Here is a 21,719-nt window from a genome sequence, read left to right as displayed (position 1 = left end):
TCTGGCTAAACTAGAGCAGATAGAGCTAAAACAATGAAAATCTGTGATCACTCTTATTTCCTAAGAAAAACTCGATTTTTGAGTGAAAACATAAAAGTCCATTTTCTGTGATCACTTTTATTTCCTAAAAAAAACTCGATTTTTGAGTGAAAACATAAAAGTCCATTTTCTGGCTAAACTAGAGCAGATAGAGCCAAAACAATGAAGATCTGTGATCACTTTTATTTCCTAAAGAAACTCGATTTTTGAGTGAAAACATAAAAGTCCATTTTCTGGCTAAACTAGAGCAGATAGAGCCAAAAGGATGATAATCTGTGATCACTTTTATTTCCTAAAAAAAACTCGATTTTTGAGTGAAAACATAAAAGTCCATTTTCTGGCTAAACTAGAGCAAATAGAGCCAAAAGGATGATAATTATTTGATAAGAAACACTTGATTTTTGAGTGAAAACATAAAAGTCAATTTTCTGGCTAAACTAGAGCAAATAGAGCCAAGAGGATGATAATTATTTCCTAAGAAAAACTTGATTTTTGAGTGAAAACTTAAAAGTCCATTTCTGGCTAAATTTGAGCAAATAGAGCCAAAAAGATGATAATCTGTGATCACTTTTATTTCCTAAGAAAAACTCGATTTTTGAGTGAAAACATAAAAGTCCATTTTCTGGCCAAACTAGAGCAGATAGAGCCAAAACGACGATAATCTGTGATCACTTTTATTTCCTAAGAAAAACTCGATTTTTGAGTGAAAACATAAAAGTCCATTTTCTGGCTAAACTAGAGCAGATAGAGCCAAAACAATGAAGATCTGTGATCACTTTTATTTCCTACAAAAACTCGATTTTTGAGTGAAAACATAAAAGTCCATTTTTTGGCTAAACTAGAGCAGATAGAGCCAAAATCATGATAATCTGTGATCACTTTTATTTCCTAAGAAAAACTCGATTTTTGAGTGAAAACATAAAAGTCCATTTTCTGGCTAAACTAGAGCAGATAGAGCCAAAACAATGAAAACCTGTGATCACTTTTATTTCCTAAGAAAAACTCGATTTTTGAGTGAAAACATAAAAGTCCATTTTCTGGCTAAACTAGAGCAGATAGATCTAAAACAATGAAAATCTGTAATCACTTTTATTTTAGACCAAAACTCGATTTTTGAGTGAAAACTTAGAAGTCCATTTTCTGGCTAAACTAGAGCAGATAGAGCTAAAACAATGAAAATCTGTGATCACTCTTATTTCCTAAGAAAAACTCGATTTTTGAGTGAAAACATAAAAGTCCATTTTCTGGCCAAACTAGAGCAGATAGAGCCAAAACAATGAAAATCTGTGATCACTTTTATTTCCTAAAAAAAACTCGATTTTTGAGTGAAAACATAAAAGTTCATTTTCTGGCTAAACTAGAGCAGATAGAGCCAAAACAATGAAGATCTGTGATCACTTTTATTTCCTAAAAAAACTCGATTTTTGAGTGAAAACATAAAAGTCCATTTTCTGGCTAAACTAGAGCAGATAGAGCCAAAAGGATGATAATCTGTGATCACTTTTATTTCCTAAAAAAAACTCGATTTTTGAGTGAAAACATAAAAGTCCATTTTCTGGCTAAACTAGAGCAAATAGAGCCAAAAGGATGATAATCTGTGATCACTCTTATTTCCCTAGAAAAACTCGATTTTTGAGTGAAAACATAAAAGTCCATTTTCTGGCTAAACTAGAGCAGATAGATCTAAAACAATGAAAATCTGTAATTACTTTTATTTTAGACCAAAACTCGATTTTTGAGTGAAAACTTAGAAGTCCATTTTCTGGCTAAACTAGAGCAGATAGAGCTAAAACAATGAAAATCTGTGATCACTCTTATTTCCCTAGAAAAACTCGATTTTTGAGTGAAAACATAAAAGTCCATTTTCTGGCTAAACTAGAACAGATAGAGCTAAAACAATGAAAATCTTGGATCACTTTTATTTCTTACAAAAACTCGATTTTTGAGTAAAAACATAAAAGTCCATTTTCTGGCTAAACTAGAGCAGATAGAGCTAAAACAATGAAAATCTGTGATCACTCTCGATTTTTGAGTGAAAACATAAAAGTCAATTTTCTGGCTAAACTAGAGCAGATAGAGCTAAAACAATGAAAATCTGTGATCACTCTTATTTCCTAAGAAAAACTCGATTTTGAGTGAAAACATAAAGGTCCATTTTCTGGCTAAACTAGAGCAGATAGAGCTAAAACAATGAAAATCTGTGATTACTTTTATTTCCTAAAAAAAACTCGATTTTTGAGTGAAAATATAAAAGTCCATTTTCTGGCTAAACTAGAGCAGATAGAGCCAAAACAATGAAAATCTGTGATCACTCTTATTTCCTAAGAAAAACTCGATTTTTGAGTGAAAACATAAAAGTCCATTTTCTGGCTAAACTAGAGCAGATAGAGCTAAAACAATGAAAATCTGTAATCACTTTTATTTCCTAAGAAAAACTCGATTTTTGAGTGAAAACATAAAAGTCCATTTTCTGGCTAAACTAGAGCAAATAGAGCCAAGAGGATGACAATTATTTCCTTGATTTTTGAGTGAAAACTTAAAAGTCCATTTCTGGCTAAACTTGAGCAAATAGAGCCAAAAGGATGATAATCTATGATCACCTTTATTTCCTAAGAAAAACTCGATTTTTGAGTGAAAACATAAAAGTCCATTTTCTGGCCAAACTAGAGCAGATAGAGCCAAAACGACGATAATCTGTGATCAGTCGATTTTGAGTGAAAACATAAAACAAATAACCTAGAGGAACTAGGTCCAAAAACAATGAAAATCTGTAGAGAACATTAAAAGTATATATTATTTTTAAATTGTAGTAAATAGAACTGGTTTAAAATTTGTTTTGTTTTGCAACAACAATAAATTTAAAAAGGCGTAATATGTACAGGTATGAAGAGTGAAAAAAAATGATCAAATCATTGAAATCTTTACAAAAATCTTGTTTTTATATATTAACAGCATGCCAAAGAAAGTGCTTAATACAGAGAAGAGAAAAAGGGAATACATATTATTATTATTATTTAAGCAACAATGACTTAATACTTGTACTATACAGGGCAATGGGGAATGAGATTTAACATTAAACCCTCTCTGAATCGTATTATTGTGCAAATGATCAATATATGATCAATAATAAAGTTGTTGAAGTTGTTTAAGTTTTAGTTATTGAACTAAGTACTTACATAGTCTGTGTTTATGTAGTGTAGTGTGTGATTGAAGATCCTTTCGTTATGCCTTTTATGTGTTAAATTTTTTTTGTTTTATGTTGGAGTTTCGAAAACATAACACAAATTGGCAAATGATTGTGATCATTGTGTTTTTTCTCATTCTTTTTGACAAACTTATAAACCCATAGTTGATGTCTGTTTGCCCAAAAAAGGGCTTTTGCAAGACAATGACTTGGTAGGTAGGTAACAGGTTTTTAAGGCTTCCTTTTAACGGCACAAACAAAAAATAAGAGCAGTTTTAGAGTTTAATGAATTTTTTAAAATGGGAAACAATTTTCAGACAAATTGTTTGATTTATTGATGGGTTTTTTGAGCAATGACCTATAAAAATGAAGAAAAAACAAAAAAACTAACTGCAACAAAATTTTTGAAAATTTTTGTTATAAGAAATTTTTTTAAGGCATAAAAGGAAACTTGTTAAAAAATTGTAAAAAAAGTTTTCATTTAAAATTTAACATCATTAATGTTTAAATGTTTTAAGAAACCTGTTAAGATGGAATAGTGATGACTACGGCGGCAGCATACTTTTATGGTTAATAAACAAATTTGAATATTTAATGATTTTTTGTTTGAAATAAAATTTTTTTGAAACAAGTGCACACTCACACAATTATAGAAAAAAGAGAGAGTGAGAGAGGTAATCAATGGAAAAAAAAATATTTCAAATATTTTAATTTAATGCAAATATGTAAATTTATAAAATTAAATTTTGTTCCAAATAGCACTTCTTATTTCCTAATTTGTTTTTATTTCAAATTAAATTGATATTTTTTTATTTATTCGAAAACGAGTTTGAAATACATAAATAATAACAATACAAATGACAAACAATAAACAGCAACAACAACAACATCAAAACTTAAAGAAACTGCTTTGATTTCTTTTATTAAATTATACATTGAAATTATCATGTGATTAAGTGGCAGAGAGTCTTAAAGTTGACAAATATGTACAAGGGAAAAACCGAAATTTTAAAATTTTTAACTCAAATTATTCAAACGCTATCTAGAATTAACACATTATTTTGTATAAATAGAAATTATTTAACAAAATTATAATTTTTTTTTGCAAAAATCATTATTTTCACTTATTTCTTTCTAAGATTAATATTATATTAAAATTTTATTATTAACTTAGCATTTTTTTATTAAATTTTAATTTAAAATAAACGTTTTGTATAATAACAACGTTAATTTAAATTATTATTCATATAAACATTACTATTTTGCTATGAAAACCTGTAGTTATACATATATAATAAAAAGCTTATTGTTATGAAAATGTTTTAGCTATTTCCGTTGTTAATATAACAAAAAGCTCATAGCTGTAAAATATTACAAATATATATATAAAGTTCAAAGTTATAAAAACCAGCTGTTTGATTTAATGTCAAATATATATTCTCATTATTATGTAAACCTTTTTCTAGCTATTTATTTTTAATGCAGACAACAACCTTTATTAAAAGAAATGCCACTCAGTTAATATAATCATTTAAAGTTGCCACTCTATTAAAAATGTTAAAGCAACATTTAGCTTTCGTATACAACTTAAACAATAAAACACAATATGGCTACTTTATCAAAAAGAATATAAATAGCAAAACAAAACTAATAAACTAAAACAGCAAAAGCATAAACAAATTACATGTTGTGCTGTAAAAATTAAAAGAATTTCATTCAATTTCTCTAAAAAAAAAATTAAAGAAAATAATAAAAATATCTTCAAAATGGATGACCCCTTAAAGCCCAAACCTGTACCCTTAGCTGCCGAGACAGTATTATGGTTCGAATTTCTCTTAGATCCTGAATTAATAACCAAACATTTAAAGAAAATAAATCCAGGTAAGGCAAATAAAAAAACATTCTTAAAAAACTAATAAAATTAACAATTTCCCCAGATCCTTCTGCTTTGGAACTTTTATCACAGTTCATTTCCATGGCTCCGGATAATGTGGTAATACCACAATTTGATTTAACTAATACCGACCCTAACGCAATGCCGGTGCCCAATCCACCCGTAGTAACGGGTATGCCGGTTAATATAGAGGGTTTGCGTTTGACACGCAAACAATTGGCTTTAAAGGTTTTGGCACTCAAAGTGGCCACATGGCTTAAATGGAATTTGGATGTGTTTGAAAAAAATCTACCCATACCCAAGCAATTGTGTCTACTAAGAGATTTATGTACCATAAGTTTTGGCAAAAGAGTAGCCATACCATTTACAAATGATTTTCAGGCTAAAATAAGTAAGTCAAAAAAAATGTTCCTAATTCAACTAAATAGTATATCGAAATGTACTCTATTTTTAGCTGCTGAGGGCAATGAAAAGGCTGCTAAATTTGCCTTAACCTTCTATCATCGCTGGGTATTAAGACTGCAAATTCTTAAGGACATAGCTGTCAAAGCAGCTCGGCCCAGTATGGGCAATATGTAAGTCTCACACAGAAATGTTAACAGTAGTTAATAAAGCATTTTTCTTATACCTTTAGGTTCGTTCCCCTTGAACCCATGCATCAATTTTTCGCTCCCGAAATAAACCCCCAGACGAGCATAGAATTTTTACAAGAACTTTGCAAATCCAATGAACCCTTTCATGTCTTCTCTTATGAAACATTTGTACCGCCTCACCCTAATGATGATGTCAATTTACCACAAAAATTTGACGCTATGCTACAGATATCACCAGCTGAGCTGAGAACTCAAATCTGTTTTGATCTGGTTAATTTCTATTTGTATACCAAGCAGTATCTATTGGCTCGAGATGCCGTAAATGAATGTCGTCGTTATTTGAATTTAACTAAAAATGAATATGAAATGATTGGTAAAATACCCTCACAGTTTGTTTTCTGTCATGTGAATGAAGATGAATTGGAGGGTTATCTGTTGGCATGTGGTGTAAGTGCTCAATCGCAGACCTTAACGGAACGTTTTAATATGTCACAATTGACACAATATAAGGTGAGATTGATGAAAGTTAATATGTGGGATCTATAGTCTTGACTATAGATCAGTTTATGGTCTTGTCTATAGATCGATTGACTATAGATCAGTCTATAGTCTTGACTATAGATCATTCTATTGTCTTGAATATAGATCATTCTATATTCTTGACTGTAGGTCATTCTATAGTCTTGACTAAAGATCTATATATAGTCTTGACTATAGATCAGTCTATAACCTTGACTATAGATCAGTCTATAGCCTTGACTATAGATCAGTCTATAGTCTTTACTATAGATTAGTCTATAGTCTTGACTTTAGATCCGTCTATCTTCTTGACTAAAGATCATTCTATAGTCTTGACTATAGATCATTCTATAGTCTTTACTATAGATCATTCTATAATCTTGACTATAGATTCGTCTATAGATTTTACTATAGATCAGTCTTTAGTCTTGACTTTAGATCCGTCTATATTCTTGACTATAGATCATTCTATAGTCTTGACTATAGATCATTCTATAGTCTTGACTATAGATCATTCTATAGTCTTGACTATAGATCGTTCTAAAGTCTTGACTATAGATCATTCTATAGTCTTGACTATAGATCATTCTATAGTCTTGACTATAGCTCATTCTATAGTCTTGACTATAGATCATTCTATAGTCTTGACTATAGATCATTCTATAGTCTTGACTATAGATCATTCTATAGTCTTGACTATAGATCATTCTATAGTCTTGACTATAGATCATTCTATAGTCTTGACTATAGATCATTCTATAGTCTTGACTATAGATCATTCTATAGTCTTGACTATAGATCATTCTATAGTCTTGACTATAGATCATTCTATAGTCTTGACTATAGATCATTCTATAGTCTTGTCTATAGATCTTTCTATAGTTTTGACTATATATCATTCTATAGTTTTGACTATAGATCATTCTATAGTCTTGACTATAGATCATTCTATAGTCTTGACTATGGATCATTCTATAGTCTTGACTATGGATCATTCTATAGTCTTGACTATGGATCATTCTATAGTCTTCACTGTAGATCATTCTATAGTCTTGACTGTAGATCATTCTATAGTCTTGACTATAGATCCGTCTATCGTCGTGAATACAGATCAGGCTACAGTCATGACTATATATCATTCTGTAGTCTTGACTATAGATCATTCTATATTCTTCACTATAGATCATTCTATAGACTTGACTATAGATCCATCTATCTTCTTGAATACAGACCAGGCTAAAGTCTTGACTATAGATCATTCTATAGTCTTGACTATAGATTATTCTATAGTCTTGACTATAGATCGTTCTAAAGTCTTGACTATGTATCATTCTATAGTCTTGACTGTAGATCATTCTATAGTCTTGACTATAGATCCGTCTATCGTCTTGAATACAGATCAGGCTACAGTCATGACTATATATCATTCTATAGTCTTGACTATAGATCATTCTATAATCTTGACTATAGATCCGTCTATAGTCTTTACTATAGATCAGTCTTTAGTCTTGACTTTAGATCCGTCTATAGTCTTGACTATAGATCATTCTATAGTCTTAACTATAGATCGTTCTAAAGTCTTGACTATGGATCATTCTATAGTCTTGACTATGGATCATTCTATAGTCTTGACTATAGATCAGTCTATAGTCCTTACTAGAGATCAGTCTATAGCCTTGACTCTAATTAGTCTTATAATTCTAACTCCTTCAATTTCAGGACATTATTGAAATTCTAAAATTAGATAACCGTAAACGTGAAATACCTTTGGTTAATAGACGTATATTGGAACTAGACATAGAGGGTGCTATATCGCAAGGCATATTAAAGGAAACCAAACAATTAGAAATGCAAGTATCGGCACTCAATTTGGTGCGCAGTAAATTTGAAGAGGGCAACATATTTGCCAGTGTGGATTATTTTGAAAAGTACGCACAATTAAATTGTTTTGCAGCAGTAGTGGAGAGTATTATGGATGTTTTACCCCATAGTTCTTTAAGTGAACGTAATATGCTTAAACAATTTCTTATCGATTGTATAGTCAAGCATAAAAATAAACAATGGCTACAGGAAATTATGCATTTGAGTATTTTTACACCCATAGAGCTAAAGGATTTGCTGCAACAAATACAGGAAGAAGAATTACCACAACCAACATTGGCTTTGTTAAATGAATGGAAATTTAATTCTAAAATGCCACGCATAGAAATAGGCTCTCTAGAAAGACAACTTATATCCTGTACCAATGCTAATACAGTACGAAAGTTGTTAGTGAAATTAGCAGCCACTAATCCCGCCAAACCTTTGTGGACGGTAAATCCTAGTTGGGAAATATCTACACCTATTAAGTCGGTATTAATGTCTATGCAAAGAGGTTTTCTACAAGATTTTGCTTATGTTTTATTGGGTAAAGCAAGAGAACTAACAGCAAAGGGGGTGAGTTGTTAAAAAAAAGAAACATTAAAGGATTGTAATAAATAACATCATCTTTTCAGAATTATGAAGGTGCTGTTTCTATGTTAAGCATTTTAAAATCAGAAACCCAAAGACCAGAACTATCAAATGCTACTGTTATCTCTAAATTGGGTAAATTAGTTAATTGGGAAATCTTACTAATACAAATTACTCAGTGTTTAGATGAATGGAATAATAAAACCTTAGATTTACAATCACTGGGTAATCGTTGTAAACAATGTTTACAATCCTTGCAAACCAATGATAACATTATACCCCGCATAGAGGTTAGTTTTTTTTCTTTCAATTGAAAAGAAATTAAAATTTTAATTTGAAAAACTTTCAAATAGATCATCGAAAGCTGTGCTTTAATGTTATTAAATCTTAATGATTGGACTGCGATTATGCTGCTAGACAAACGTTTGCCACAATTAGAATTGCCTATAGCCTTTGCTGCTACCTTTTTGGATATGGAAAAAATGAAAGGACCTAAAAAGATATGTCGTGATGCCTGGGACTTGGTATTGTCCATGTTTCTTAATACTTCTAAAAGAGGCAACAGTACAGGCGGCGGTGGTGGTGGTTCTGGCAGTGGTGGTGGCAGTTCACGTAATTCACCCTGTTTGGCTGTTTCAACGGGTTTACATCCGTTTTTAAAACGTATACGTCATCAAATGTTATTCAATTTGGCCATTTCTATGTTAGGTAAAATACACAATATTCTAAAAGATGATGCCAATCATGATTTAAATGGTGAATATATGCAATTATGGCCCACCACTATAAGCAAGTAAGTTACGTTTTTATTGTACGAAAAACAAAATTACATTCTAATAACTTTTCATATTCTTCTATCTTAGTCCTATTGGTTATAGCATAAGATCTGTGTGTGAAACATTACATTGGTTACTTACCGAAGCTTTAAAATACTATCCCCAAACTATACCCTGGCTAAAAATGAAGGGTGATCTTGAATTAGGTGAGTTTATGATGTTTTGTTGTTATAAAATGGATTTCTTGAAAATGTTTTGCTTGAATTTGTTTGTACAGTTTCTTGAGTCTTGATTTAATTTTGTATGTTTTTGAATTTTGTTAGATATTGTTGTTAAATCTATAAGAGAAAATATTAAAAAAAGAAACAAACTGTTAGAGATTTATCTCAAAAAAAATGTTCGATGTCTACTATAGATCAGTTTATAGTCTCCACTATAGATCTGTCTATAGTCTTGACTATAGAGTAGTCTTAGTCTTGACTATAGATCAGTTTATAGTCTTGACTATAAATTAGTCTACAGTCTTGAGTATAGAATGGTCTTAAGTATAGAATAGTTTAATATAGATCAGTTTATAGTCTTGACTATAGATCAGTCTATAGTCTTAACTATAGATCATTCTATAGTCTTAACTATAGATCATTCTATAGTCTTGACTATATATCAGTATACAGTCTTGACTATATATCAGTATACAGTCTTAACAAAAGATCAGTATATAGATTTGCCTATAGATCAGTCAACAGTGTTAACTATAGATCGTCTACAGTGTTGACTATAGATCAGTCTACACTCTTGACTATACATAGATCAGTCTATAGTCTTGAATATAGATCAGTCTATAGTCTTGACTAGAGATCAGTCTATAGTCTTGACTAGTGATCAGTCTACAGTCTTGACTATAGATCAGTCTATAGTCTTGACTATAGATCAGTCTATTATAGTCTTGACTATAGATCTGTGTATAGTCTTGACTATAGATCAGTGTATAGTCTTGACTATAGATCAGTGTATAGTCTTGACTATAAAGATCTATCTATCTATAGACTGATCTATAGTCAAGACTATAGACTGATCTATAGTCAAGATTATAGACTTATCTATGTATAGTCAAGTGTAGACTGATCTATAGTCTTGACTATAGATCAATCTGCAGTCTTGACTATAGATCAATCTGCAGTCTTGACTACTGATCAATCTACAGTCTTGACTATAGATCAATCCATAGTCTTGACTATAGATCAGTCCATAGTCTTGACAGTAGAAATGTATGTAAACTTATTTTCTATTTTAAGTTTCTTAAATAATACATTTATTTATAGCTATCGGTAATAATGAGGCGGCAATGCGCTGCTATGTTAACGCTTTGGTAACTGGAACTGACTATTGTAATATTCCCCTACAACGTAATGTTGCTGATGATTATATAATACGTAAAATGATAAGATGTTCTTCAAATTTGGGTTGTCATATGCAAGCAACGGTTTTATGTCAGGTTAGTTCCACATATTTAGATGTCACTTGTTCTCCTTGAGAAATGAATGCAATGTAGTCAATATTCATGTTAATTCTATTTTTAGTTTTTAGAAGAAATAGATTATGGCATTGTTTTCAAAAATCTCACCGAAAAATGTTCAAATTTTACGGATGCCATGGATGCATATTACAATTGTATATGGGATACTACACTATTGGAGTTTATAATTAATTTACATGCTAAAAAGGGTGAACATAGTAGAAAGCTAGAGGCGGTAAGTAAATTTAAAATTTGATTTAAACGAATGAATATTATATATTTTTTTTTTCTTTTTATATCTTTTCATTTTTTATTTATTTATTTTTAATATATTTTTTTTTTTGTTTTTTTTTTAGATTTCCATTATGGGCACTTTAGAACTAAATGCCAACAATAATGATGAAATCAAACGTGAAGCTGCTTCTATAAGAAAATCTCGCTTTCTTAGAGCCTTGGCCAAGCAGTATTTACTTTAATACATTAAATTTAATCACTTTTTTTTTAATAAGAGTAACTTGTAAGCAAGTATTGTGAATGTAAACGCGGAATCAACAAGAACGCTGACAATATAATATAAAAATAAAAGTAAATTACCTTTTTTTTATTTACTTAGGACGTCTGCCTCTATTACCGCTGCCACCACCGGCTTTGGCTTTTTTCAGACTTGTATTCTTTTTATCATCGTCAGCCTTACGTTTTGGTGTTGTGCCCGTAGAAGGCAAAACTTTAAAGAAACTGTCGAGACGTCCTTGAGTTTGCGATTGTTTAGATTTTAAAATCTTTTTGGCACCCGATCTAACACGATCTTCATTAAATTGACGATCACCACAGAGAAACTTAACCAAACCATCCTCATCTGGTTCTGACCACTTGAACTATAAAAAATATTTAAATTAGCATGGAAATGTAGTATTTAGATTTATGTTATGAACTTGCCTCCAATTCTGAGGGGTCCTGTACTTCGGGTGCAATAAATAGCTGTCTTGCCACATCATAATTCCAATTCTCAGGCACCGTATATTTCTTACGATCAATATTCTCCAATATAGTTTCTATATCCCGATAACTGTTCATTAACTCTATAGCACGTTTGGGTCCTATGCCCTTTATACCTTCACAGTAATCACAACCCAACAATATACAAAGATCTATAAATTCTTTGCTGGTTAAACCAAAGCCTTCCAAAACTTTATTGTAGTTAATCTCTTTAACTGGCATTTTGCGTGCTTCACTAAAGGTAAGATGACGTAATAATACCGTCGAGCCAAATGTTAAAGCATCCATATCCTCTGTGGCAGTGGCATAAACTTTTCCCGCCTTCACTAAGGCAGCACATTGGGCTTCTGCCTCACAAGGTGCCTCTACATAAGGGACACCCATTAATTTTAACAACTCCTTGGCTTCATTGGCATGTTCTTTGGTCACTCTCACCAAACGTCTGTTGAATTTTTCCATATCGGCCTCATTACCAGCCTCTGTAGCCTGCTGCAGAGCTTTTTGAGCCTCCTCACGTCGTTCGGCTCTTTTGGCCAATTCGCCAGACTTTAAATCTGGTGGCTTACCATCGAATACATACAATGGCTTAATGCCATTATCCAATAGGCGTATGGTACGATAAAATATACCCATTAAATGTGAAGTAGTCTCACCATCCACCGAAGTCAACTGGGCGCCTTCAGCTCTTACTGCAATTAAAAATTGATACAAACACATGGAAGCATCAATGGCAACTTTGCGGCCAAAATAATGTTTTATTTCCCCTTCCTTGATAGCCTGTGGGCAGACATCTGCTATTAACTTGGAAAGGCCGAGAATTCCCATTGCAATTGGGCAATAAATATATTTTTCGCGAATTAACTAAAGAAATTTCGACTTGACGCTCCCGCGGTTTTTTAGTTTACTAATAGCCAGAGCCCTGCGTCGACAAATATTAACATCGACGGCGGCTGAAATTAACAAATTATTCCATTTGTTCCTACGTAAATCTGGTAACACACAAAGGAATGTAATGGAAATAATAAAAATGGAAGTTTTATATACGATAACGATAAAATCATTTTCATGATGAATCCGAAGATGCGCGTAATTAATATGTACGATCAATATTTTCCAATATAGTTTCTTTATCCCGTTAACTGTTCATTAACTCTATAGCACGTTTGGGTCCTATGCCCTTTATACCTTCACAGTAATCACAACCCAACAATATGCAAAGATCTATAAATTCTTTGCTGGTTAAACCAAAGCCTTCCAAAACATTATTATAGTTAATCTCTTTAACTGGCATTTTGCGTGCTTTACTAAACGTTGGCTGGCGTAATAATACCGTGGCAGTGGCATAAACTTTACCTACCTTCACTAAGGCAGCACATTGGGCTTCTGCCGCACAAGGTGCCTCCACATAAGGAACGCCCATTAATTTCAACAACTCCTTTGCTTCATTGGCACGCTCTTTGCCAATTTATCAATATCGGCCTCATTACCAGCCTCTGTAGCCTGCTGCAGAGCTTTTTGAGCCTCATCACGCCGTTCGGCTCTTTTGGCCAATTCACCATACTTTAAATCTGGTGGCTTAACATCAAATACATGCAATGATGTAATGCCATTAAATGTGCGGTAGTCTCACTATCCACTGAAGTCAAGTGGGCGCCTTTAGCGCTTACTGCAATTAAAAATTGATACAAACACATGAAAACATCAATGGCTACTTTACGGCCAAAATAATGTTTTATTTCGCCTTCCTTGATAGCCTTTGGGCAGTCACCTGCTATAAACATGGAAAGACCGAGAATTCCCATTGCGATTGGGCAATAAATACAATTTTACCGAATTTAGAAATTTCGACTTGATGCTCCCGCGGTTTTTTAGTTTACTACTAGCCAGAAACCTGCGCCGACAAATATTAACGCCGTTTTTTCCATTTGTTTCTACATAAATCTGGTAGCACACAAAGAAATGAAATGGAAAAAATCTAAATGGAAAATCATTGAATGGAACCGAAGACGCGCGTAAATATAATTTTTAAATATACATATATTCAAATTTATATTTATTTTCTAATTCACTTTTATATATTTCATGATTTGTTAGTTTTAATGTTTGGTTGGAGCCTGAATATTTTAACAAGAAATTCTAATTTTCCAAACTTTTTCCAATTACTAATCCAAATGTAAAAAAAAAATAGTAATGACAAAATAAACACTGAAAAAAATAATGTTGTTTACTAAGTTTTATGAAATGTTATAAATTGATTTTATAAAATTGAGTCCTTAGAACATTCACTATTTTCTAATACATACATACAGTGACAACCAAAAATGTAACATGAAAAACTATGGTCAGAATTAAATACTATTAATTTTAAAAACTAATAAATGCTGTCTGTACCTGCTAATATTTTATCATGATAACAATTTGACATTTAGCATAATAAATATAGTGCATTAAAATGAACAATTTTTCTGCCGACTTTTGTCAAGTGCCGTGATAAATATATGTCTAATATAGACATGGGTTTAGAATTATGAGTGCTAACGTTAAAATCTTTATTTATTGCAAATTATTGAATATTTCGTTAAGTATTGTTGATATTTTATTTAAATTTTCCAAAATTTTGAAACGAAAATTATTTTTAAAGATGAACAAAGTCCAAAAAATTCGAACAAAACAATTCTTTAAAAAGTTATTGCCAAAAAATTGGATTTTTTTTACATAAATTTAACAAAATATTAAAAAAAGTACCTTTTCCCAAAAAAAAAGTGAAGTAAACTGTACCCCACCTATTTAATACCAGCAAATACAGCCCTGTGCTGGAGACAAAACATAAAGCGAAATAAATGGTAGAGAAAAAGAAAAGAAAGACGACGAAGAAAAAGTAGTGAATTTTTTTATTTAGTTGAGTATTTTCCATAAGCATGTCGGCTGACGGTGAAAAAGATAAAACCATTGAAAATATGGTATGTAATTAATAAAAAATTGCATAAAAAGTGCAAAAAATGTGTAATCTATAGTGGGAACTAGAAAAATTGTGCGAATTATTGGCATAAAACGTTCAAAAATACTTGAAAAAATTCGAGCGCGTCACATCGCTAAAAGGAATCTAGCAAACGGAAAAAAAATTTACACAACGTCGTTTTTTTCGTACATCTTTGCATTATTATAAGCTTTCTTTTTCCTCCGTTCATCTATTTCTCATTGTATATAAACATGGCGTCGGTCCATTTTTCCACCGTGTTTTTTTCTTTTTGTATGTTTTTGTTCGTTCTTTTTTTCTATTCATCATAAAACGAAATGCATGCATTTGTATAAGTGCATGTGTGTGTGCGTGTTTAAATGCGGTGTGTGTATGTTTATAAGATGAAGAGCGCGGTATTATTGGGCGAATTGATTAAAATAAAATCACAAAAAAAGGAAAAAAAGTGCGCCGTTGAAGTTTGCTTAAAAAATTTCGCGAATATTGTAGAGATTTGCATGCGTGTCAGTGTTGCCAAGTTTATTTTAATTTAAAGGATTAGAAGAAAAGTTTGTAGTGTATTTTCTAAATTGTTGCAAAAATTAACGTGTAATTAATTTATTTTCTTGAAATGGTGTGTTAATTATAGCTGTTGATTCTTATTAGAAACATAAATGTTGAAAGCTACAGTGTAAATGTAAAGAATTGCGGCTGAAAAGAAAACCAAAGAAAAACAAAAAACTTAATAAGGGTTACTAAATGGAATCAAAACACTTGCACAAACACACATATTTAATTAACAGTGTTGCATTTTTTCCTAATCTAAAAATAGATTTATTTAAACAAAACTGCCATATATTAGCTAAATACATATTGACAAAAGCTACCAGATGATTAAATAAATAAAATTGTGGAGTATTTATGGCAAACGTTTTGTTTCGGCGTTTTTTTTTAACTTGAAACAAGTTCTTTTTTTAACTGTTTTTGTTGCTTTTGTTTTGATTTGTTGACAGACAAACAAAACGAATTGCAAAACTATAGACAAGTGTGTATTGCTGTCTCACTCTCTCACACACATACATAGGCTTTTGCTTAGCAAATTTGGATTATTATAATAGTTTTTAAAATTTTCTAGAATTAACTAAATATTAAGAAATATCCTTTATATTAATTTTAGGAAACAGATAAGAAAGAGGAAACAACAACAAAAGTTGCAGATGCAACTGATGACAAGAAATCTATTGAAAATGATAAGAAATCGAATGATGAAGGCGGTGGTGAGGATAAAACACCCTCTGCTGCTGATGGTAGTGAGGCTGAAGATGAAAAAACTAATAATGAAACTGGTGCACAAAATAACGATGATGAAGATGATAAGAAACCTAAAGATGATGAAGGTAAATATAATATTTATTTTTCTAATAGTATGGTAACTTTCTGTAATATGAGAAGAATGGATGGAATGAAACATAATTTGAAATTAAATTTTAGTCATTAGGTTCTTGACTCTACTTTAGCTGAACTGGCTAGACGGTTTATTATTAGTGTAGTTTTGTGCTGTTTCGAGATCTTCTGGGTTCGTATCCCAGTCGGGAAGAATAAAAAATAAATAAAAATTTTTCAATTAAAGAATTTGTTGTTTCGGTCGGTACTGTGTTGTTTGTATATTTCCCTTGGTATTTGTTCATGCTTAATCTGTAATTTGCTTGGGTTAAGTTCAGTAAGAACCAAGGTATAAGAAAAATTCACTATTCATGGTTTATTCGTGCTAATACCAGGCATATAAGCTTTCCCAAGGGTGAAGATAAATCTTTTTTTTCCGCTCAGTTCTAGTTCATGTTATATTTAAGTTTTAGTTCTATAGAAGTTGAATTCTAAACAGTCTTTACTCTTAATATTATTCAGAAAAATCCGATGAGGTGGCCGATACTAAGAAATCATCATCAAACGATAAAGAAGAGGAATCAACTAAAGGCGATGATAAGAAATCCAATGATATTAAAAAGGATGAAAATGCCGATGAGAATGATAGCGCCAAAAATGGTGATGTAGACAACAAAACTGAAACGAAGGAAGATGAAGATGACAAAGAATCTAAAGAAGATGAAGAAGAAGACGAAGAAGATGCAAAGAAAGAGAATACAGAAGTTGCAGAAGATGATGAAAATGTTGTAGCTCTAGCTGAAATTGATAAAATCAATGAAAATATTAATAAAACTAGAGTGGATGGTTTGCAAACATTGCATGCGGTATGTTAATTGATTTAAACATCTTTCAAGTGAAACTAATAAACATTTGATTCCTTTACAGATATGTTTTGGTTCTCAAGGCAAAAACAATGTTGTCAAGAAGAATTTACGTTCTTTTGCGGGTTTTGAATTCGAAAAGGATTCTTCGGAATATAAAAAGAAATTTGAATCTATTAAAAAGATTGATATAAAACAATTAAAAAGTATTTGCGATATTCTTGCGCTAGAACGTAAAGGTTCTAAAGAAGAGGCAGCAAATCGTATTCTTAAATTTCTTATGGAACCGGATGAGTCGCTGTGTGTAGAAGCCTCGCCAGATGATGAAGAAATGGAAGAGGATGAAGAAGCCGGTGAGGAGGAGGAAGAAGAGGAAGATGAACCCAGTGAAGATGAAAAACGTAAAAGCAAGTCGTCTGGTGGTAGATCGGGTGGCAGATCGACTTCTGGTCGTCCTAGGCGTGCTACCGCTGGCAAAAGTGAGCTACTTTAATAAAATTATTATGAATTTTGATTTATTGTCTTATTTTGTATAATTTTTTGGTGTTTTTCAGAAATGTCCGCTTATGTTGATTTCTCTAGTTCAGATGAAGATGCACGTAAAGTAACACCAGCTAAACGGAGACGAAATGATGACTCCGAATCGGGTTCGGATGTAAGTTTACTTCATTCTTGTTTTAAAATATATTTTTGAAAATAACTTTTCTTTTTTGTAGTATAATCCTTCTGCAAACTCTGATTCTGATGGCGGCAAGGGACGTAAAGCAGCTGCTGCAGCTAGAGGAGCTCGTGGTCGACCGGCTCGTAAATCACGTAGAAGAAATTCGGATTCTGAAGAAGAATCTGAACTATCTGAAGCTGATAGTGATGTAAGTGTTAAAATTACTTTAATAAAATAAACATTTAATATTATTTTATTTCGACAATAAAAAGGCGGCTCCTAAACGCAAGCGTCCCTCAACTGGTGCTGGTAAACGTGGTCGTCCTGCTGTTTCGCCTCGTGGTAAAGGTCGTGCTGCCGCTAGTAAACCTTCTCGCAATAAACGCAAGGGTAAAGACTCTGAAAGTGAGGAAGATGTCTCCGAAGATGAGGAGGAAGAGGAAGAAATGTCTGATTTGGGAAGTGAAAAAACTGAGGTGAGTTTTACTCTATTTTATGAAAAAATGTACATAAGTTCAACTTTTCTTTGTTTTGTTTTTATTTAGGAGGAAGAAAAATCGAAAAAGAACAAGAAACCTGTTGTAACACCTGCGAAAAATAATAAACCCAATAATAAAACTCCTTCAAAACGTAAGTATTTTCTTAATAGAAATTTAATTATTTAAATTTTTGTGTTAAATGCATTCATTCATTTTTCTTTTATTTTGTAGCAGCTGGACGTCCTAAAAAATCTAAAAAGGAATCATCAGAAGATGAAAAAGATGAAAGCGATGAGGATGAACCATTAAACAAAAAGGGCAAAGCTTCATTCCCCACGGTAAGTTTAGTGAATAATATCGTCTTTAGTTAGTCTAAAATTTTGTCAAGAGTTTGTCTAAAATCTCAACTGAAGTTTGTCTATAGTCACGACGACAGTTTTTCTATAGTCTTGACTATAGTTTGTCTATGTTCTCGATCATAGTTTGCCTATAGTTTGTCTGCAGTCTTGACTACAGTTTGTCTATGATCTTGACTATAGTTTGTCTCATACAATCTACAAAAATCCTGCGTGTTACCAACCCAGTTATTCTTAAAGGCCCCAAGTGCGCAGTGACCAGTTATTACCCCTACTAAAGTTCTTATACTATTCTTATCCATTCCTGGTTGCTTTTGGGTTTAATTTTGGCCATATTACCCTAAAAAACCCTGCAATCCAGGGAGATTAGTCTATAATAATAACAGATACGGGATTTTACAGAACTATCCCTACTATTAAGATCAATACTTGAACCCTGTCTGGTCAATCATCTGCGATCTCGTTCTCCCGAATGTTATAAGTTAAAATTAACAATTAAAATAAAATATGATTTAGGAAGAACAAAGACATAACATTTTAAGTAAATAGTAATTTTATGATTTCTTTTATCGATATTATTACTGTTTTAAATGTTTATTTTAAATTTTTCTAATAATTTTCATTTGACAAAAGTAATATTTGCAAAAAAACAGCTGTTCATTGTTTATGTTTTTGAGTGAAAAGTTGGCAACGCTAACAAAGTTAAATGAACTTAAATCCATAATTGAAAAACACAATCATTTGATAAACTTCGCTAGTTAAGCCTAGTTTTTTCTGATAAAGATAATCTTCACACTTTGGTTAAAACGGGTTTAATATATATTTCGTTTTTTTCAGTTATCAGTAAAGTTACTTATTATCTTAGTTTAACTGAGTGTAATTGGCCAATTAAACTCAAGTTATAAGTGAGAAAACATAATTAACAAAAACAATGATTTCGAAAGAACAAAACACTTAATATTTTAAGTAAATTGCAAATTTCTGCTTTGTTTTGTTTTAATTATTATTGTTTTAAATGTTTATTTAACATTTTTGCAAAATTTTCCATTTTACAAAAGTATTGTATGCAAAAAACAGCTGTTTATTGTTTATGTTTTTGAGTGAAAAGTTGGCAACGCTAACAAATTGAAAAACACTAGTCATTGGATTAAATTCGCCTATATTTGTTGCAAGTTTAAGCTAACAGCTAGTTAAGCCTAGTTTAACTGAGTAGTAGGAAACCCGCCTTTAGTCTACCCTGACTTTTTGTTTTTGCGTTTCCCTTATTAAGAACAACTTTTAATTATTAACAAATTTTCTTGTTTTACAGGATGAACAAATTCGTGCTTATGTTAAAGAAATTTTAGATAAGGCCAATCTGGAGGAGATAACCATGAAAACTGTATGCAAACAAGTGTATGCTAAATATCCAGATTTTGATTTAACAGATAAAAAGGACTTTATTAAAGCTACAGTTAAAGCGGTATGTAACTAAATAAAACTATTGCAATAACAACTTTAATAACATTTTCTTTTTTATTTTAGCTAATTGCCGCTTAAAAGAACGTTAAGAAAAAACCTTGCATCTCTTTTTTAATTTCATATTAATGAATCCTGTTTTGTTTTAACTATAATATATTTTTTTTTGGAAAGAACCAATCAACCACAAACATTTTGTATAAGTTTTTCTTTAATTTTCTCTTTATTCTTTTTTTTTAGTTTTAAAACTTACCAACTACTACTGTGTATGTGTGCAAATCTTACAACAAAATGTTGTCTATTTTTTTGAAAATGATACATTACAATATATATTATACATAAATATAAATATTAAAAACAAAAACAAAAAAAAATATCTGTAAACCACTTTTACAATTTAGGTTAGTTAAACCGTAATCATATGACTTTTATCTTTAAACAAACAACAAACATAATAACAACAAAATTTAATTTTCAAATACTTTATAATTTCTTATAAATTGAGTTTATTTAAACAAAAATTTAAAATTTATTGTCTCTTTACTTTATTATTATTATTTTGTTTACATTTATGCAAATGTATATTTAAAAACAACAAGATCTAAAGAAAAAAATAAAAAAAAAATCATTCTAAAATATATAAACTAAAAAAAAAAATCAATAATTAATGTTTTATTTATATCGAAACTGAAAAAAGAAGCATTACACACAAACCACAAGGCGTCAGTACAAAATGATTATAAAATTTATTAAAATATATCTTTTTTTAAATATTTGACAAATTAGACGCATAATCAAAAGTTATTTATTAAAACAAAAAAATAATTAAACTATTATAAATTTCGGCATTTAAGATTTTATTTTTTTTTTAAATCTTTTTGTGAATACATTTACTAAATTAAAAAAAAAATAAAAAACAATAATTTTTTTCACAACTGGCCGGTTTCCCAACTGACGCAAACAAAAAAATATAAACCAGCAACAAAACACATAGTCCTTAATAAAATTTAAAACAAAGACATCATAAACAATAATAAATAAAACACAATTTTATTATTACAATAATAAAACAAAAATATAAAATAAAATTCAATTAATTAAAAAAAAAACAAACACTCAAAAACCTAGTTAAACAATAAACTTTATTATTAAAAATTCAAAATAATTGTGTCAATAACCCATAAACAATTACAATAACAAAACAAACAAAATAATTTACATTTTATGTAATAATAATGACAACAATGAATACATCTCCCCCGCCCTCTTCTCACTCTCTTCTTACATAAAGTAATAAAACTAAGTAATTGAAACAAAAACACACACACAAACACAAATTATTAATTCATTGTAAATTATGTTTTATTCGATGTTCTTAAAAAAAAAAAAAAAAACAAAATAAATATTGTAAAATTAATAAAAAAATGAATTTTGTGTTTGTTTTTTTGGGTGTCAAACGATAGAAATATTTTAACTATAATATCGACAATAGTTTCCTACTACTCCCTTAAACTAGGCTTAACTTGCTGTTAGATTAAACTCGTAACAAATTTTAGGCAAACTTTAACCGATGATTGTGTTTTTCAGAGCGAGTT

The 21,719-nt window shown here is 30.7% G+C and overlaps 3 protein-coding genes and 1 pseudogene across 4 annotated transcripts; 2 read left to right on the top strand and 2 right to left on the bottom strand.

The window, feature by feature from the left end:
* Positions 1–4,869: 4,869 nt before the first annotated feature.
* On the top strand, positions 4,870–11,470 carry LOC111686187 (integrator complex subunit 8). The gene is made up of 11 exons (XM_023448502.2): positions 4,870–5,104; positions 5,161–5,508; positions 5,572–5,692; positions 5,752–6,220; positions 7,949–8,665; positions 8,725–8,970; positions 9,034–9,473; positions 9,544–9,662; positions 10,779–10,951; positions 11,037–11,207; positions 11,329–11,470. The coding sequence occupies exons 1-11, from the start codon at positions 4,990–4,992 to the stop codon at positions 11,446–11,448; spliced, it is 3,039 nt and encodes a 1,012-aa protein (XP_023304270.2). The 5' UTR covers positions 4,870–4,989; the 3' UTR covers positions 11,449–11,470.
* On the bottom strand, positions 11,439–12,927 carry LOC111686185 (flap endonuclease 1-like). Its single transcript, XM_023448501.2, has 2 exons — positions 11,909–12,927; positions 11,439–11,847 (listed from the first exon to the last, which is right to left on the bottom strand). The coding sequence occupies exons 1-2, from the start codon at positions 12,791–12,793 to the stop codon at positions 11,578–11,580; spliced, it is 1,155 nt and encodes a 384-aa protein (XP_023304269.2). The 5' UTR covers positions 12,794–12,927; the 3' UTR covers positions 11,439–11,577.
* A 131-nt stretch (positions 12,928–13,058) lies between these two features.
* Positions 13,059–14,063, bottom strand: LOC111686181 (annotated as a pseudogene).
* A 724-nt stretch (positions 14,064–14,787) lies between these two features.
* LOC111686180 (protein DEK) lies at positions 14,788–20,590 on the top strand. Of its 2 annotated transcripts, none has more exons than XM_023448496.2 (11): positions 14,788–14,928; positions 16,102–16,321; positions 16,830–17,173; positions 17,235–17,649; positions 17,725–17,825; positions 17,887–18,039; positions 18,104–18,307; positions 18,377–18,461; positions 18,542–18,648; positions 19,976–20,128; positions 20,191–20,590. In XM_023448496.2, exons 1-11 carry the CDS (start codon positions 14,887–14,889, stop codon positions 20,203–20,205), a joined length of 1,839 nt encoding a protein of 612 aa, XP_023304264.2. In that variant the 5' UTR covers positions 14,788–14,886; the 3' UTR covers positions 20,206–20,590. The 2 variants fall into 2 exon arrangements, with proteins under 2 accessions (XP_023304264.2, XP_046810841.1); XM_046954885.1 differs by lacking the exon at positions 14,788–14,928 and adding an exon at positions 15,541–15,558.
* The last annotated feature ends 1,129 nt before the right edge of the window (positions 20,591–21,719 follow it).

This window comes from Lucilia cuprina, chromosome 6, assembly GCF_022045245.1.
Source record: "Lucilia cuprina isolate Lc7/37 chromosome 6, ASM2204524v1, whole genome shotgun sequence".
Lineage (NCBI taxonomy): Eukaryota > Metazoa > Arthropoda > Insecta > Diptera > Calliphoridae > Lucilia > Lucilia cuprina.
The sequence above is the reverse complement of the archived record's forward strand: the minus strand, read 5'-3'. Positions and strand labels throughout refer to the sequence as shown.

What these genes read in the sequence shown, in the direction of transcription:
- LOC111686180 (XM_023448496.2), top strand. Translation starts at nt 14,887, where the DNA reads ATGTCGGCTGACGGTGAAAAAGATAAAACCATTGAAAATATG. An exon ending in ATAAAACCATTGAAAATATG is followed by an intron (nt 14,929 to 16,101) that starts GTATGTAATTAA and finishes TATTAATTTTAG; the next exon opens with GAAACAGATAAGAAAGAGGA. An exon ending in GCAAAGCTTCATTCCCCACG is followed by an intron (nt 18,649 to 19,975) that starts GTAAGTTTAGTG and finishes CTTGTTTTACAG; the next exon opens with GATGAACAAATTCGTGCTTA.
- LOC111686185 (XM_023448501.2), bottom strand. Translation starts at nt 12,793, where the DNA reads ATGGGAATTCTCGGCCTTTCCAAGTTAATAGCAGATGTCTGCCCACAG. An exon ending in AGGACCCCTCAGAATTGGAG is followed by an intron (nt 11,848 to 11,908) that starts GCAAGTTCATAA and finishes TATTTTTTATAG; the next exon opens with TTCAAGTGGTCAGAACCAGA.
- LOC111686187 (XM_023448502.2), top strand. Translation starts at nt 4,990, where the DNA reads ATGGATGACCCCTTAAAGCCCAAACCTGTACCCTTAGCTGCCGAGACA. An exon ending in TTTAAAGAAAATAAATCCAG is followed by an intron (nt 5,105 to 5,160) that starts GTAAGGCAAATA and finishes CAATTTCCCCAG; the next exon opens with ATCCTTCTGCTTTGGAACTT. An exon ending in CGGCCCAGTATGGGCAATAT is followed by an intron (nt 5,693 to 5,751) that starts GTAAGTCTCACA and finishes TTATACCTTTAG; the next exon opens with GTTCGTTCCCCTTGAACCCA.